Raw genomic sequence first — 17,672 nt, 5'->3', positions numbered from 1 at the left:
GGCCTGAGGACCTGAGTTCAGTAGCCAGACCCACATGGTAGAAGGAGAGAACCAACCCTAGCAAGCTGTCCTCTGACCACATGCACACTGAGGAAGATGCACACCCACACACCTATGTGCACAAATCATTGAAGAATTTTCATTTTATGTCTATGGGTGTTTGCCTACATATTTGTACACGTGTGTGCCTGATGCCCATAGAGGCCAGGAAAGGGTATTTAACTCCCCCTCCCCCAGGGAACAGATAGTAGTGAGCCACCATTGAGTGTTAGTAATCAAACCCAGGTCCTCTAAAAAAGCAGCCAGTCTTAACCACTGTACTATTTCTCCAGCTCCAATAAAAAAAATTTTTTTTTAATTAGCTTTTAAATTAAAGTTTTCCCTGACCTGCACCTTGAAGCACTCAGAGTAACTTCTAAATTAATCGGCTTGACTTGACAGGGCATGTACTTCGTGTCCTCCGTGCTGCTGATCCGAATGAGCATGCCCCCAGAGTACCGCATCATAATCACAGAAGTCCTGGGAGAGCTTCAGTTCAACTTCTATCACCGTTGGTTTGATGTCATCTTCCTGGTCAGTGCCCTCTCCAGCATATTGTTCCTCTATCTGGCTCACAAACAGGCCCCAGAGAAACATATGGCACCCTGAACTCAGACCCACGACAGGTGTCAGGAAAGGACACAGTGGACTACCAAGGCCTAACGCTCTATGTACAGCTGTGTTGGCACGGTAGCCCACTCTGCCTCCAGCACATGCCTTCATCGTCCTGAGATGCTGGAGTCATGAGCAGCTTCAGCTAAGGCGAGAAGGAGAAAAGCCCAGCATTCAGCAGGGAGCACGTGTGGATCTGAGACTGTGGAATGAGGTGAGGGACAGAGCATGAAGACACCCTGGAGCTCCTCAGCAGATGGCTTCCCTTGAAAACTGTCAGTAAAATCTAAGTTGTAGCACTTTGGCCTTGGGTTCACTCTGAGCACTGCCTGGTGTAATGTGAAATGCAGCCCTCCCTCCCTCCCTCTTACCCAGCTTTACCCGGTCACAGAGATAGCCAAAGGCTGTCTGCTCTTCTCTGGGAAATGGATAGCAACTGAGATAGTTTACCAAACGAGATTTTAGACATGCCAGCTTTTATTTCCTTGTAAATTAGTGAAGAGTGAATGCCCTGCAGCAGTGGAGCCACTCGGGTTGTCTTTCCCTCTGTCCCTCCTGTTGTGGGATGAAATGGTGAGTGGCTGTTACCTGGGACAAGCCCTTCCCTAATCGGAAACAAAAGCTCCGTCAATAAAAGGAAGGTGTTGATTTTTTTTAATATTCAAATGCAATATAAGACAATTCTGAAATCTGTTGCCTGGAAGTCTCATTTCATTACCAAAGTCATAGTGCACATTTGGTCATGTTTGGGCTTCTAGAAGTAAATGAAAAAGCATGAAATGTTTATACAGAACAAAGGCACTATTTAGATTCAGCTTCTGTTAGCCAACGGGGAAGTTGCAAGCAACTCAAAAGCACTTTTAATAGTGCTGCTTAGTCACAGCGCTCTCACACACACACACATACACACGCACGCACACGAATCATTGCCGTTGTCAAGCCTACAGAAGTAAGAGGGTTCATCAACAGAAATGGAAAGTCACGGTTTGGAAGACATCACGTAGAAATAACTTGCTCCCTCCCTCAGCTGAGCATAAATAAGGCACCTGCGACAGAAGCCCTTACAACAGCAGACAGTCCTGTGGGACAGAGGACTCCAGCGGCCCAACAGTCAGCAGAGTGCCTTCCTGGACCCGAAAGAGGAAACCACGGCTTATTCTCGTCACATCTCTGTGTCTTCAGAGTTGGAAGAAGACTGTGAGGCTGTGCTGAGAGTCTGTGTAAAAGAAAAACCAAGGTTTTACCTCAGCAGGAAAGCACGGCCCAGCCTAGAGCTGTGTGCTTAGGTCAGGCAGAGCTGTGCACTTCAGAAGCTGTGATCTGCATCTACACTAGGCTTGTCCCAGCTTCCTAAACACAAGTTTCTCATTGCCTAGATGTGTGTGTGTGTGGATGTCTATACACAGCCTTCTGCAAGACCACTTCAGCACTGTAATTGACATTGCCTATCAGTAGAATTAGCACAGTTGAAAACTATAGTTAGACTTCCCATCAGCGGCCTGAGTGCCATCAATGTCCTTTTATGAACTTGGATATCACTTCACTTTTGAAACACAATTCATCTATGAAGAGAAAATTAACCAGAAAAAAAAAATCTTCTGACAAAAATAATTGTAATGTCTGCCATTTACTTCCTACAGAGCCTGACCACCTCTGTGTTTTTACTCACTGTGAAGCCAGGCATGGTTCAAATACTTTTATTCTGAAAGCAATTGTCTTTTAAGTAGGAAGCTGAAGTGTGGAGCCAGGAAATGCTCCTGGCGCAAGGCTGATGTGCGGCAGAAGCAGAACCGGTTCACCATCATCAAGTGGGCTTCTCCGTGTGCTAAGAAATTAACCATGCACACCACAGTCCCCGAGCTCAGGAGGCTGAGGCAAGAGAGTTGTGAGTTCTAGACCAGCCTGGGCTCCACACTGAGACCACATTTCTAAGAACACAATAACTTTGTCCTAGTACTACCTCCTCACAAAACCCTGACAGGCCGGTTACCCTGTTACTGTTTGGGGGGGGGGGGCGGTGTACCCCAGAGAAGCAGATCACAGAGCATAGTCACACTCACTCGTTCTTTCTCCAGCTCTGCTGACATTTCTCCTTTGCCGTCAGGGCAGGTGACCAGCGGGTCAGCCATGGAGGAAACCATGGGGATTTGCTTAGCTTGGAAGTAGCTGTAGGCATTCTTCCCACAGACCAAGAGCGTGACATGCTCCCCGCTGCTCTTGATTCTGTCCACTACTTCATCATAGGGTTCGTCCTGCACATTCTCCCCGTTCACTTCGATGATGACGTCCTCGTCCTCCAGCCCAGCCTTGTCGGCGGGGCTACCCTGCTGTACCTGTGAACAGAAGTTGAGTGTCAGCTCCAAAAATGTGTGAGGATGGGGGTGTGCTGGGGCCGCTTCCCTCCTGAAGACCCTCAAGACTTCTTCACTGGCTATACCCCCTGAACTCCAGTGAGCAGTGCTCTGTGCTGACTGAGCACTGTACTGCTGGGCTGAAGGCATTAAGCCCCATCTAAGGATCCCACCTTGAGAGCTGCGTGGTGACTTCCCAGCCCATCCCTGCAGGCTACAGGCACCAGGACACACACACACACACAGACGCAGATGTGTAGCACTGCCGGAGGTGGGGCGTGCAACTGCAGCAAGTATCATGTCTGCTTATGGCCTGCACTGAAAGTGCTGATCGTAACTGGCTGTGTATGCTGGGCTGCTGGAACCAGTTGCCATACCTCTTTGATAAAGGAGCCTGGCTGACCCTGAATGGCATTCAGGTGAAAGCCATAGCTGTCATCCTCTTTAGTCAGCCTACAGAGCTTGGGCTTCTGATCGCCTGCATCCTCTGTAGTGTCTGAGCTTGTGACCTCCGGAGGAGCAGGGGTGGGAGCTGGGCCTTCCTTGACAGAACCGTTGGGCAGTTCTTGACTTTGGCAGTAGAGAAATGGAGAAAAGCGAGCCTTTTGAAAATAAAGGAGAAAAAATACACACATGAACAGTTACATGAATGTGATGCCTTAAATCACAGGGTGTCATACATGGCTGTTGCTCCTCAATTATAGACTCTAAAGTTTCTTAACTACAACCAGAGAAGGTAGAAAGAGAGATGTACAGAGATACATACATGTGTCTAAGATAGAAACAGTGTAGAGCTCTATACCAGACCCCAAAGCTGGCTACAGAATTACAAGCTTAACTCCACAAAAGCAGACAGATCACCAAACACTGTCTGCCTTGGGAAATGCCTCTGAGGGGCTAGCTCACAGAGGAGACCTTGCTCTCCCCTGCCCTTGGGTAAGATGCTTTCCAAGCGTGTTAGAGAAACTAAAGACTGAAGACTCAAAGACATCAGAGAAGACCAACTGCACAGGCTGGTGACCACACACAGCAGCAGCAGTGGCCTCCATCCCTCATCTCCCAGGGCTGGCGCCTGCCGGTTATTGAAATGACCTTGGCACTTCTTTCATTCCAGCCTTCCTCCTGTCTGCCAGTTCTGGTCCCTCTTCTTTTCACAGCCATGGTTGTGAAGAAAGCAATGATGGATACAGAAGCAGAACAGGAAACGTAACGTTTTTGGTTTTATTCTGCTTGTGTGTGCACGTGTCCCTGATGTCTTTGTGCTTATCCTAGTTTCCTGGCAGTTTCCTCCTTTCCCTTGTGGACTTGTCCTCAGGAACTCCTTCTAAGCTCTAACGTCTCCGTGGCCTGAAACTCCTCGATGTGTTTAGCCTGGCCTGCCAAGCGTGCCAGGGACCCCTTCCTGCTTCTCCAGCACTGAGGCTGCATTTTAGTGCCACATACTCAGCGTTTTGGCATGCACCCTGGGGATCAAACTCAAGTCTTCACTCTTGTTTTTTTCTGGGGGGGGCGTGATTTCTCTGTGTAGCCTTGGCTGTCCTGGACTCACTTTGTAGACCAGGCTGGCCTTGAACTCACAGAGATCTGCCTCTTGAATGCTGGGATTACAGGCATGTGCCACCACACCCAACAAGTCTTCACTTTTGAGGCAAGCACTTTATCAAACTAGAGCCTCATCCCTGGGTTTTTGTTGTTGGTTTTTGTTGGTGGTGGTGGTTTTTTAATTTTAGAATTAACTTACCTGGTTGAGAATTTTGTTTGAGTTGGGGGCTAGACTTGGGTGCGCTGCAGTTAAATTGAGGTCAACAGGTTTCCAGGACATTTGTTAAGAAACAGAGGACATGAAGCAATGAGGGAGCAACACAGTCTACCTTGTCACTATAGCAGCTTAGCAAAAAATGAGAGGTGGGGTTCATTTGCCTTTCTACCCACTGAGCAGCAGCTCAGAAGCCAGTGCCCTGCAGCTCAGCTCCAAGCATCTTTCAGGAACATGTTCACAGATGTAGGCTAGACAGTGTGGGCAATCATCAAAGTGATGCATAGCTCCCCTGGCAGGCACAGCAGCTGTGTCTGCCTGGGAATGAACTGCTGGTGTCAAAGCACACCAGTATGAAAGAAGAAGTAGGAGGCTTTTATCCATCCTTTTGAGTCCTCTCGGATCTAGCATGTAGCTCTGTCAGGAACTGTTAGAATGAGTTACTCTCTGCTGCACCTCAGAAATCCAACCCACCCCCATGCCAACCTATGAAACCTTTCTTGGAGAGAGGGGCAGGCTCCCCTCTCACGTTAACCAAAACAGGAAGAATCACACTTACATGCTTCTGTGAATATTCTATCATAGATTTTATTTTCAGGAATTACAACGAAGCCCTCAAGGCCAGCGTCGACTTACAATATCAAAACTGGCCTGCTGAAGTTAGCTGCCCCGTTTCTAACAGCTACACTAGTTCTTAAGCCAAAGTAGCCCCCTAAGCTTTTCAAATTAGTTCCTTTTTAAAAACAGGTGTATTCAGGCTGGGCAGTAATGAGTACTTACTGCCTGCCAGCCTTTTATATTCAAGGTAATGCCTGGTGTCTTCCCATCCCTTCTGTCATCAGCGCTTTGGTTGCAGGACTTGTCAAAGTTAGTTCTCAGAACTGAACAGTATGAATTCACTGGACATACATGTGAGATATCTTAAGTAGTCTAATTTAGTCCTCTCAGTACCCTTCATGGTACCATACAATAAAGAAAACAGGCTCAAGACAGCTTACTCACAGTTTCATTACCAGTGCCTGCATGGCTGGTCTGACTCAGTGCAGAAAGGTGGCTACCTCCAAAAGCCAATTATGTCACCTTAAATTGTTTTGGGTTATCAAATATGTTCTCAACATTTCCCATTCCAACAACTTCCTTTCAAGTTAGAATGGTATTCGAAAAGCATCCGTAGTCTGTCTTGCTTTTATTCCTCCTAATCTGATTAGGAGGGTGTGTGTTCATGGAAATGACAGTGCACACATGTATGCAGGAGACAACCTTGCATGTTATTCCTAGGCTGTCCTTCCACCTTCCTTTTCTGTGACATCGCTGGCCTGGTATTTCCCCATTAGGCTAGGCTGGCTGGCCATTGGGTCCAGGAACCTGCGTGTTCCCATCTCTCCAGCTCTAGGATTACAGGCGCACACACCACACCTGGCTCTGATGCACAGGTGCTGGGGATCAAACTCTGTCCTCATGCAAGGCCGGCACCTCACCGATTGAACTGTTGCCCCAGCCCCTGGCTGGTTATCTTGAATATTAATTACATCATCTTATCAATTACCCATCATTCCTTTAAATCCTCTGAAAATACATTAAATATGTATGCCATGTCTCTTCCCCAATGTGTCTGTGTGTCTTGTGTGTGTGCATGTGCCATTAGAGACTTCAGTATACATTACTATCCCAATACCAAAGATTCTTTAGGTATGGTTGCTCTCAACTAGTTAACAAATACATTCTTTTCACCCCAATTAACTCTTTAATCTTGTTGACAGAAGTGTCTTGAAAGATCTAATCAAGATTTGCAGAAACATGGGTGTCTAATGAACTGAGTCTGAGAAATTGGGTTCAGGTACTGGTCTGATCTCTGCTAAGCTGGGTGCCTCAGTAAGTCACCTAAGCATGGTCTCCCAACTATGAAGAGGCAGTGTCACCACCCATACTCTTCTGAGGTACTTTTGCTACGTTCATCTGTGTATGTGTGACCAATGTCCAGCAAGGAAGATGCCACTGGCCCCCAGACATCTCTTAAACTGGACAGAACCCCAATTCTCAGGGTAAAATAATTTAAAACCTTGAGGTTGGGACTGGAGATGCTCACATGACAAGCTCACATGACACTCAATGCTAAGATCACATGCCACTCTTGCAAAGGCTCCCCACACCCACATCAGACAGTTTACAGTTGCCTGCCACTCCAGCTACAGGGAACCCCACACTCTGTGGGGTATTGCTGCTGGGCACCTGCTCTCATGTATGTATACCCACATATAACCACACATACAACTTAAAAATAGGAAACATTATTTTAAAGCCTCCAATACACACAAACAGCTGTCATAATAAGAGCTAAGAAGGAATGCAGCTCTTGAGCTTCTTCTTGGTGAACCTGTGTCTACTGTATTTACCAAGGACAATGTGACTGAAGTCCCAGACCACCACAGCGTCTCTGCTGATTAAAGCTTCCATGACTGTGGAGAGGTGAGAATGCTGCAGCTCCCGGGCCTAATGAGTTTCTCGTGGGTGATCTAATTTAGCCTAAAGATTGATTCCTTGTCCACCTCTAACATCCTGATAAACAAGTCGGAATGTATTAATAAAATATATTCTCCACCAACCAAAGGGCTAAATGCTGTCACAGCATCTGAAGAGTCTCTGCCTGACTAACCTGCTTCTGATGTTTCAAATCTAATTTGTTTTTGTTTTTGTTGTTTTTTGAGACAGGGTTTCTCTGTGTAGCCTTGGCTGTCATGGACTTGCTTTGTAGACCAGGCTGGTCTTGACCTCACAGCGATCCATCTGCCTCTGCCTCCTGCGTGCTGGGATTAAAGGCGTGCACCACCACCGCCCAGCCCAAATCTAATTTTTTTATAACCTTGATTAATACTTTTCTTTGTTCTGTTACTATAAAAACAAAACAAAACAAAATTCCACTAAACTGCTTCCATGTTGGAAAGTGACTTGAGGTAGCCTAAATCTATGTCCTCAGACCATGATCACTTAAATTTAACTCCCAGATATGTGCTTATTCCTTCTGAGGTTGAGAGCTGTTGTTTTGCATCAACAACAAAGTAATAAACCTTTCCAGATCTTTACTCAAGATTGATCAGACTTGCTGACCAACAGTATCACATCCACTTATCAAGGCTGGAGAAACGGGTCAGCAGTTAAGAGTGCTCAGCTCTTGCAACAACCTGAGTTCGGTTCCCAGTGCTCACAACAAGTAGCTCACAACCTCTGTGACTCCAGCTGCAGGAGAGTTGCCACCCTCTTCTGACCATGACGCCTGCATGCATATGTGTATACACATAGACAGACTCACACACACAAAACGAATCTAAAACTAAATCCATTTCTGCCTGTGCCAGCTTGGAGAAGTCCAGGCCACCTCTGCCTGGTTTCAGATTCCTGTTCTTCATAGCTTATCCTAGAATCAGCAAGAGTAAGTTTTCAGCTAATCTACACATCCAAAGCCTTTAGTCCAGGAATTCACAATTCATTTAACATTCTCCTGTCACTACCAATTTGAGTCACAAATTGGCGTTAATGATTCTTATGCCCCTTCTGGGCTGATGACCAAAGTAATTCAGCCCAGAGTTGGAGGGCATGAGTCAAGGCACCCAGCCTCAAAGCATGAGTCTGCACTACTGGGCTCACTTACCAGTCTGTAGATGCTGTCTGCCTCTTTGTCCACCACCAACAGCGTTGTCTGGTCTCCACCCTTTCTGATCATGTCCACCACACTGTCATGATCCAGGGCTTCCACAGGCTCGCCATTGACAGCAACTACCAAGTCATTGGTCTTTAAGCCAGCTGCCTCTGCTGGGCTTCCAGCTTCTACGTCCTTGATGATTTGACCTACCCTCCCCCAAAAAGAAAAGTTACCAGAAAACCACCCCCAAAAGTAAGCCCTGGGATTTCTGGGTCCCAGGCCTTGGAGGAATAGGCACAATGAAGCCAACTCCTTCCCCACTTCTCCACCCCAAGGACCTATAAATAAATATACTCTTTAGCCTGTGCCTGGAGCACACCCAACAGCTAGCAGTGAAAGGGTCTTAAAAGATTGAAAACCCAGTGTTTAGTTCCAGTGTCTGATGCTTGCTTTTGACAAAGTAGCAGGCAAACAAGTTCCTAGGAAATCGGTGGGTGTACCCACGCCACAAGTTTTACCCAGCAGGTAAGCCACAGAAGGGACAGGGGCTAGTACTGAGGAAGTGGAAACAGGAGACAGGAGAGTCTCAAGTTCAAGGTCAGTCCATGCTCAGTGAGACCTTGATGCAGAAGGCAGGGAGGGAGATGGACAGCAAGGATTCCTTTGGAGCTGTGCTGCTATGTTAGTAGCATTGCACAATTTGGGAGTCACAGCCTATACCCCAACAAGCAAGGTTCGGCCACTATATCCTCCATAGGCTGATCAGAACAGCCAAATTAATAATGAAAAGCAGAAAAGGGGGACTTATGCAGTGTGGCCACTTTGGTAATAAGGACAGAGGTATCCAGAGACCTCCTTCAAGTCCATCTTCAGGGCCCTAAAGTGAGGCTAAAGCCCCACCCTGACTGACATGTCCTGTCTTCTCCTGCAAGGTGGTCTGATAAGTTGTGAATCCCTTCCTGGGTGCCCAATGCCCCCAAATTTAGGCTTTCTCTTCTCCTAGTATGAAGTCACATGGGGGAATTCCCTGAGGCCAATTCTGCACAACCTACTGGCGCTTGTGTTCAAGGCCATCATGCTGGCAACGTAAAGTCAGACATGGCCGGGGTGTTCACACCACAGAAATCAACAAATGCTCCAGATTCATATTTCTTTCTTAGAGCAGAGTCCCACCTGTCTATCCAGACTCTAAACTCTGCCTGAATATTCCACTATGGAACCTGGGACTCCAGAGTCAGGCCACCAGGGGGCAACCTCTGCAGCTCTGCCTCCTTCTACCCCGGCAGGAGCTACACGATAGAGAGCCAGTGCCACCGCCTCACCTTTCCGTTCAGGGCTTGCCTTCAGATAGAAACCGTAGCCATTGCTTCCCTTCTTGATTACCACCACCCGGGGTTGGTGGGGCAGCAGTTTCAAACTGGCTGTCTCCCTCTTGAATTGGGTCTTCTGCTCACAGTGGCACTTGGCAGTTTCTTTGTCCACAAGGAGGAACATGATGCGACTTCCTGACTTCTTCACCTACAGCAAGACAGGCAGACCAGGGATGGGGCGTCCACAAATGATGCCAGGAGGAAGGTCGCCATGCAGAGCAGAAGGCTCACTTGGCACGTGGCCCACGCATGAGCATTTGGGCTGCTTCCTGCAGCCTGACTGGTACTAAATGGAGACTTCAGAAAGCCCCAATAAGCTTTAGACTGTATACTGGTTTGAGTAGTGACGAAACCCACCCCTTGCCGGCCGACACCGCCATCCAGAAGGTGTGTAGCATACCCATCCTTGTGCACTACACCTGTCAGTCACTGAAGGAAGCGGGCCATCCAGAGACAGGGAACGATGCTAAGCCTTATCTGTGGTGTTCCTTCCTCGGCACCCAGCCCTCTGATAGTCTAACTCTCAAGTCAGACATGTGACTAACAGTAAATAATAATTGATTATAACAATATATTGTAGCAACAGTTATCTAAACTTATGAGCCACTCATTTCTGGAAGTTTCTATTACTTCAAATGCGGCTCAGCACAGTAACTGAAAAGTGCAGAAATAGAAACTGATGGGAAGTGAAGAGGGCCAGAGCCATTTGGCACTGCCCATGCCGCCCATGATTCTGCGCAGCCTTTCTACACGGAGTCTCTTCACCTGGATGGATGCCCTCCCATCACACACTTGCCCCGGCCCTACCACCCACCTCCCTGTCACTTCCAAAGAAAGAGGAGGGGAAGGCAGATGAGGAAAGTGCTATTTCGGAGCATACCTTTTCCACCACTTCCTCATGGCTGGCATTCTGTACATTTTCTCCATTCACTTCGATCAAGTGGTCATCAGCCAGGACGCCAGCTCTCATGGCCACGCCCTGAGGTATTATGTCGGTCAGGTACACACCCTTTTTACCTGGAAGAAGAGTGGGGGAGTCTGCTGCACAGGGGTGCTCCCCATCTGGCAGGAAAGAGCTCCCTGCGCATGCATTTAGAGGTGACCATTTGCCTCAGCTCTCAGCTCAGCCACAGCTCCCAGCACAGGCTAGGCAGGGCCCTTATTCAGCACCTGTCTGCTGGTTTGATGAGACTTTCTCAGTCTGAGGGAAAGCAAGACACTCGGTGACAGGTAGGTGAGATGGCTCGGAGGGGAATGAATGACACCTGGTGCCAAGTCTGACCACCTGGGTTCAGTTCCCGGGTCCACGTGGTAGAACAGAACAAAACTGACTCTGGCAAGTTGTCCTCTGGACCCCATACATTCAGCATGGTATACATGTGTACACACGTGCACGTGCACACACATACACACACTCATACACATACACACACTCACACATACACACACACATACATACACACACACATACATACACACACATATACACATATATGCACACACTCACACACATACATACACATACATATACACATACATGCACACACACACACATACACACACACACCAATGTAAATTTTTCAAAACAAATATATCTCGCTTTGGCCTCTTGAACCAGAAAGTACTGATCCATACCCACACTGCATCAGCCTGTCGTTCCATCTTTGCTTCTGTAGAATTAGAAGTCATCTGCTCTACTCCTTCCCCTTTAAATGGTTCCCTCACCAACTATTACCCACTGCTGGGGTCCGCAAGCCTCCCCATTGCTGGGCAACAAGGTCAGAGAGAGGAAATGGAGCACATGCCTGCGGTGTGGTTTAGGTGTTAGTCTAAAGGCACGCTAGTGAGTCTTTCTAGATGTCACACATGTCTATCTCCACTGAAGGTAGCTTTCTACGGCCACATCTGTCTCTTGTGAGAGTCCCCATACTTCCCATTAAAAGAACACAAGGACGGCCTCTTCAGGCCAAGGATCAGAGCACACCTCCCAGCAGCTCTCTCTGAAACAGGGACGAAGCATCTGTGAAGGGACTTGCCAGATCTTAGTTCATTCCTGGGCCCCCTCAATGCTTCTTGTCACATAGGCTGTGGTGAACTAAACTGTATGATATGAAACTTCTCACTGCCCTTAAAAGGTAATAAAAAGTCGGACCTTTCCTCTGTTCTGGGGCTTGGAGACTGCTCTGAAAGCTGGTCTCTGAAGAGGCAGCTCCCTAGCCTCCCTGCCCTCCTTCTCATGGGGTTGGTTGATACATTAATACACTCACTCACTCATTCATTCATTCATTCATTCATTCATCCTCCCCTTCTCTTTCCCCTCTCCAGGCTTTAAAGGGAACCCCACCCTTCCAGTTAAGACCCCACCATGTCTGACTGTCCACATAGTGCATTGTCGAACACGCCCCCTCCCACCCTGAGGGTCCACCATGGCCCTGAGGTCTTTTCGTTCTAATAAACCTCATTATGTGTCAATGTCCTCTCCAAGCCAACTGCTACTTGGTTTCTTTCATAATTCAACATAATCTTGTTGTAGTTTGTCACAAAGAAAACATTCTCTTCATAAGGCTAACCACTCCCTACATGTGTTAGCACAAGAGCCAAAGGAGTAGACTGTGAAGTTTGACTTTTTAGGTCATTATTATATTTAGTTGTATGTATAGACACACTCACATGCATGCACATGTATAACACACACACACACACACATGTATGCGTACACCACAATATGCATGTGGTCGTCAGAGTTGGTTTTCTCCTTCCTCCAAGTGGGGCTCTGGGGACTAAACCCAGGTCATTGGGCCTGGCAGCCAGCACCTTTACCCACTGAGCCAGCGCACCAGCTCTCAGCTTTTGTTTAACAGTATTTTACTATTAATAGATTTCTAAGAAATACCAAGGTTCTGTGGCCCTCAGCACCGCTATGTTTAATAATAGAGATATGAGGACTGTCTCTTAGTGGCTAATGTCTGTCTCTTGCTAGAGGTCAGTCAACCTCTGAAAACAATCTTAAATTAGCAAATGGTCTTCTCCTTTCTTGTTCACCAAACCATGACCCACCATCAGCTGTCTCCAGCAGCAGAGAGAAAGTGGGCAGAGCACCACTAGGGTCCCGTGATGGGTGAACTCACCTTGAAGCCCTTTCTCATAATAAAGCTAATTTCTGAAAGCAATTAATTATGTGTCAGCATCTTTTCTGAACCTACCAGCCTCTTCTACCTATCTGTTTAACAATTAATGATGGAGCCAGCCAACCAGCTAGCATGGCTCCAGATTCCAGCTCCAGTGCCAGCAGTGTACTCCTGAGGGCTAGGGATTCTCAGTATGACCCAGCAGGGCATGGTGGTGCATGCCTTTAATCCTAGAAGTAGGGAGGCAGAGGCAAGCAGGTCTCTGTGAGTTTGAGGCCAGCCTGGTCTACAAAGTGAGTCCAGGGCAGCCAAGGCTACACAGAGAAACCCTGTCTCAAAAAAACCAAAAACCAAATCAAGTATGTCCTTTGACCATAGGTCAGGGACACGTCTGAGGACAGTTGAGACTGGACCTCACCTGAGAGCACTGTAATGTCACACAGGAGGACAGGGTTTAGACAGCAGCCTCAGCAACTCTGCGGGGTTGTAACATGACAACAGATGCTCAGCATTTTATAGACTAAGTAAATGAGCACATGGCTTCTCTGGGTCATGAGAAGAAATTCAGTCTTACTCAAAGGTAGCTAACATGAAAAAAACCTCTCCTACATGAGCTAGAAAAGAACAATGGAGCTGGGCATGGTGGCACACACCTTTAAGCCCAGCACTCAGGAGGCAGGGACAGGTGGATCTCTTTGAGTTCGAGGCCAGCCTGGTCTGTAGAGTGAGTTCCAGGACCACCAAGGCTACACAGAGTAAAGCCTGTCTTGAAAAACCACAAAACCAAGCAAACAATGAAGAGCCATCAACCTTTGAACTCAAAGGCCCAGCCTGACAAACACTAGGTGGGGAACGAGTGCCCAGCACCCCAGTACCCCAGCACCCACCCCGCTCAGCCCTTGCTGCTGTCCAATGGCTCCAAAGGCCCGATCTTTCTGTACAACTAGAGAGAAGCGGGCTGGTGCTGGAGAAAAAGGAAGAAGGCGCTGCTGTGGGCATTCACAGCAGCGTCTGTCTTCCGGAAGCCTGCTGTTCAGCCCCCATCCCAAGCTCACCTTGGATAGTTTTCAGAGAGAAGCCAAAGCTGCCGTTCTCCTTCACCAGGTAGCAGAGCCGTGGTTGGGTGCCCTTCTCCACGGCTCCATTCATCACAGGGCCCAGTTTCTTATCATTCAAAGCCAGCTCCTGGCTTTGATGCAATTCTCTCAAGTCCACCTGTTTTTTCACAGCCTTCTCATAGGAGTCTCCATCCAGAACCAGCAAAGTCACTGAATTCCCACTCTTTCTGACCAGATCTACCACCTAGGAAGGAAGGGGGGGTGTTAAAAGATACCCTGCCCTGATAACCACTACCCCTCCCCCCCCAATCAACTGCAGGAGGAAGATGCTCATCATGTGTCCCTAAAGATCTGATGGACGATCTGATACCCATAACCTAAGCAGAGGAATACCAGACACCTTCACCCCAACACTCCCAGTATTGAGGGGAGGATTAGACTGGGCCCCTGGCACTATGGGAATCCAGGAAGGCCTTATAAGGACTGGTGTCTCCCAGAGCGGCTCTCTAGAGCAGCTGTTCTTGGCATGTGGCTCCCAAGTCAAGTATTTACATCACAGCTCTTAACAGCAGCAAACTTACAGTTATGAAGTAGCAAGAGAAATCATTTTATGGTCGGGGGTCACCAAATATGAGGAACTGTATTAAAGGGCCGCAGCGTTAGGAAGGTTAAGAACCACTGTTCTGGAGCACATAATGGGGTCTAGAGGAGCAACATGGTGTAGTGAAAGGAGAATGATGCTGAAATGGGGCAAGGCAAGCCTCTCCTGTATTTCACTACATGAATGTTAACAAGTAAGTCGCTTATGTATGGCTGCTTTACAGGATAGGCTTGTGCTGAGGGCTAATAGGTGTCTAGCACAATTTCTAGCACGCAGCAAATGGGCAATGCATGTCCAACCTGACACTATTAAAGTATAATTTTTTAAATTTATTGATTGGTTGGTTTTATAATAGGGCACATGGAGGTGGAAATCAGAGGACACTTGTGGAAATCAGTTCTCTTCATCCACCAAGTAGGTTCCAAGAATTGAACTCAAGTCATCAGCCTTGGCAACAAGCACCTTTACCTACTGAGCCATGTTGGAAGCCCCTAATGTCTAATAATTTTTACAGTTCTTGGTTAATTATAAGCAACTATACTGTCCAACATAAAGTATAATAATAAATCCTTGCCAGTGGCAGCCAGAAGAGAAGCCAGCTCTATTGATCCCCAAAATCATAATCGGCAGAGATGTGGAGGCTGGAGAGATAAGAACCTCAGATGACCATTCACCTGTGCGTGCTCTTCCTTGTCAACAAAGACACCATTGATTCTGAGAACTCTGTCCCCGTCCAGGAGCCCGGCCTTCTCCGCTGGGCTATCCTTCTCAATCACCCGGACCAAGTGACCATCAGTGTCCTTCTCAATGCGTAGGAAGAAGCCATAGTTCTGCCCCTCTTGTTTGGACAGTTTGCACTCTCTGGGATTGAAGGTGGAGGCCATTTCTGCTATGAAAAACAAATGAATAAATCCATGAGCAAGGAAATCTAGTTGGCATGTGAAACCCTGAGCACCTGCAGATATAGCCTGTACCTCTTCTGTCTGTTGTTTTAAGTGAACAAAAATCCCAAACATTCAATGTTACCAATAGAGACTCAGGAGCCACATGCTGGAGAGAAAAACCTGCTAGTTCAGAGAGGCAGAGAAAGCACACAACCTACCTTCCTACACAGCTCAAGTTTCAGGAAAAAGCCCAAGAAGCTCACTAGCTCAGCTGACATCCCAAGAGGAGAAGGAAACAGACAAACAAACAACCCAAAGCCAAAGGCTTGTAAGCTCAAAGCTCAAAAAACCAAGCACCTTCTTCTTCACACTGTCTTAAATACCCTTCAACTCAACGTTCCTCCTACTCCTTCATCCCTGTCAGCTGGTTTCTTGCTCCAACTCTTGATCTAGGGTTAACTTTATTCAATCCTGTGTACAGGAAGCTTTTAGAGTGTATTAGGGCTGGCTGAACCACACTGTAATCACCTATTTACAATAAATAGAAAGTTCTTGAATTAAAGGTGTGTGTTAGGGCTAAGCCACACCAAACAAGAAACGGGGTTTTACAAATCACAATCTCAGGGTTCTCAATGGGATCAAATATCCTGCAACACTTGTCCAGTTCCATTCTTCTGTGTGCAGCATAGGGAGTGTTGGCGCAGACCATGTTCACAAGTTCCAGATCTGCTCCCCAAGAGCGGCCTTCTTAACTGAGTTTCCTACATTTGTGTTCAACCAAGTACTTAACACAGATGCTCTAGCTTCAGTAGCTCCAACCAAACTCAACTTTGTCCTCTGTCCTAAAGAGGGTAAGTCTAAAAGCACATGATCCAGAAAGTTTAAGAAGCCAAATTTACCTTCTTTTAATTACCATACAAAATAATATGTTTCATTTGGGCATGTACTGGTGTGTGTGTGTGTGTGTGTGTGTGTGTGTGTGTGTGTGTGTCTGTCTGTCTGTCTGTCTGTCTGTTTAGAAATCAGAGGTCATGTCCGGTGTGTGTGTGTGTGTGTGTGTGTGTGTGTGTGTGTGTGTCTGTCTGTCTGTCTGTCTGTCTGTCTGTCTGTCTGTCCGTCTGTCTGTCTGTTTAGAAATCAGAGGTCATGTCCAGTGTCTGTCTCAATCCCTCTCCACCTTATTTATTGAGACAAGTTCTCTGAATGGACCCAAAGCTCATAGATCTGACCACAGATCTGGCCAACAGGTCCAGAAGTCCTTTACTTCTGCCTCTTCAATGTGAGGCCAGCAGACACACACCACCATGCCCAGCTTTTTCCAGGCTTTCTGGAGTCCCAAACCCCTGTCCTTAAACTTGCACAGAAATCACTCTGAACCGATGGCTCCACCTTCCCACCCGCAAGAGTTTCATTAAGACATTCTCACATCTCATCCCATAGGAGAGAACCAATCTCTGATACCGTTAATGTTATTCTGCTAATGTTTATACACAGGAGCCTAGCAGAACTCCCCTGAGAGGCTTCACCGAGCAGCTGATGGAAACAGATGCAGAGACACAGAGGCAAACATTAGGCAGAGCTCAGACAGTCACATGGAAGAGTTGGGGAAATGACTGAGGGAGTTGGAGGGGTCAAGAACTCCACAAAAAGACGTAGAGTCAACTAAACTGGGCCCATGGGTGGGGCTCTGCTGGAGAAGTCGAAGTATGGTGTATCTGGATAGCCAACTGAGCTCTGTCTATTACAACAGACTCCCTTTCTGAACCCTAAAAACTCTAAGAAGCATCACCTAGACAGCAAGGAAGATTACAGACCCAACCCTCTCCCATTCAGAAAGCACCTGGGAATTCCTGGAGGTACTCTACCCTATGCTAAGGAGATCCTAGCCTCCAACAAAAGACCTTTAGTCATACCTAGAAGTTCTTCTCCTACCCATTAGATAATTAAGTACTGTGTTTTCCTTCTTGTGATAGGAGCAGGGCTGCAATCAGGGCGTAAAGTGAATAAATAAATATTTTTTACAAGATATCCTGACACATGTGATCTGCCTACATCCACCTCCAAGATGTGCACTTGCACTCAGATATCTGATAAGCCTTTCAGGGTCTAGAAGCTGAGGATAGACCTGTGAATAAGAGGAGGCACATGCTGCCTTTCAAACTTGGCAGAATATTTTTTTTTCATAACCGTTTTTTTAAAGGAAAATGTGTTTGTCTGTCATGGTGCACAAGAACTG

General features: G+C 47.2%; 2 protein-coding genes across 5 annotated transcripts in view; one reads left to right on the top strand and one right to left on the bottom strand.

The window, feature by feature from the left end:
- The window catches only part of LOC127206190 (Golgi pH regulator), a 32,464-nt gene extending 31,745 nt beyond the window's left edge, over nucleotides 1-719 (top strand). For all 4 annotated transcript variants that reach the window (XM_051165443.1, XM_051165442.1, XM_051165444.1 and 1 more), the window contains one exon: nucleotides 442-719. In XM_051165443.1, the coding sequence (XP_051021400.1) occupies nucleotides 442-648 (207 nt within the window). In that variant the 3' untranslated portion in view covers nucleotides 649-719. The remainder of the gene's footprint in view (nucleotides 1-441) is intronic.
- An 867-nt stretch (nucleotides 720-1,586) lies between these two features.
- On the bottom strand, nucleotides 1,587-15,438 carry Pdzk1 (PDZ domain containing 1). Its single transcript, XM_051165441.1, has 8 exons — nucleotides 15,227-15,438; nucleotides 13,949-14,195; nucleotides 10,646-10,782; nucleotides 9,718-9,913; nucleotides 8,405-8,601; nucleotides 3,380-3,604; nucleotides 2,712-2,984; nucleotides 1,587-1,867 (listed from the first exon to the last, which is right to left on the bottom strand). The coding sequence occupies exons 1-8, from the start codon at nucleotides 15,434-15,436 to the stop codon at nucleotides 1,814-1,816; spliced, it is 1,539 nt and encodes a 512-aa protein (XP_051021398.1). The 5' UTR covers nucleotides 15,437-15,438; the 3' UTR covers nucleotides 1,587-1,813.
- Nucleotides 15,439-17,672: the final 2,234 nt, after the last annotated feature.

This window comes from Acomys russatus, chromosome 23 (genome assembly GCF_903995435.1).
Source record: "Acomys russatus chromosome 23, mAcoRus1.1, whole genome shotgun sequence".
Taxonomy (NCBI): Eukaryota; Metazoa; Chordata; class Mammalia; order Rodentia; family Muridae; genus Acomys; species Acomys russatus.
Note: the sequence above shows the minus strand (reverse complement) of the source record. Positions and strands in the feature narration are given on the sequence as shown.

Bases quoted from the DNA above. Each gene is read 5' to 3' on its own strand.
- Pdzk1 (XM_051165441.1), bottom strand. From the start codon at position 15,436: ATGGCCTCCACCTTCAATCCCAGAGAGTGCAAACTGTCCAAACAAGAG. The intron at 8,602-9,717 runs GTGAGGCGGTGG...GGGGGAGGGTAG, and splicing joins GGCAAGCCCTGAACGGAAAG to GTCAAATCATCAAGGACGTA. The intron at 3,605-8,404 runs GTAAGTGAGCCC...TATTTTCAAAAG, and splicing joins CAGACAGCATCTACAGACTG to GCTCGCTTTTCTCCATTTCT.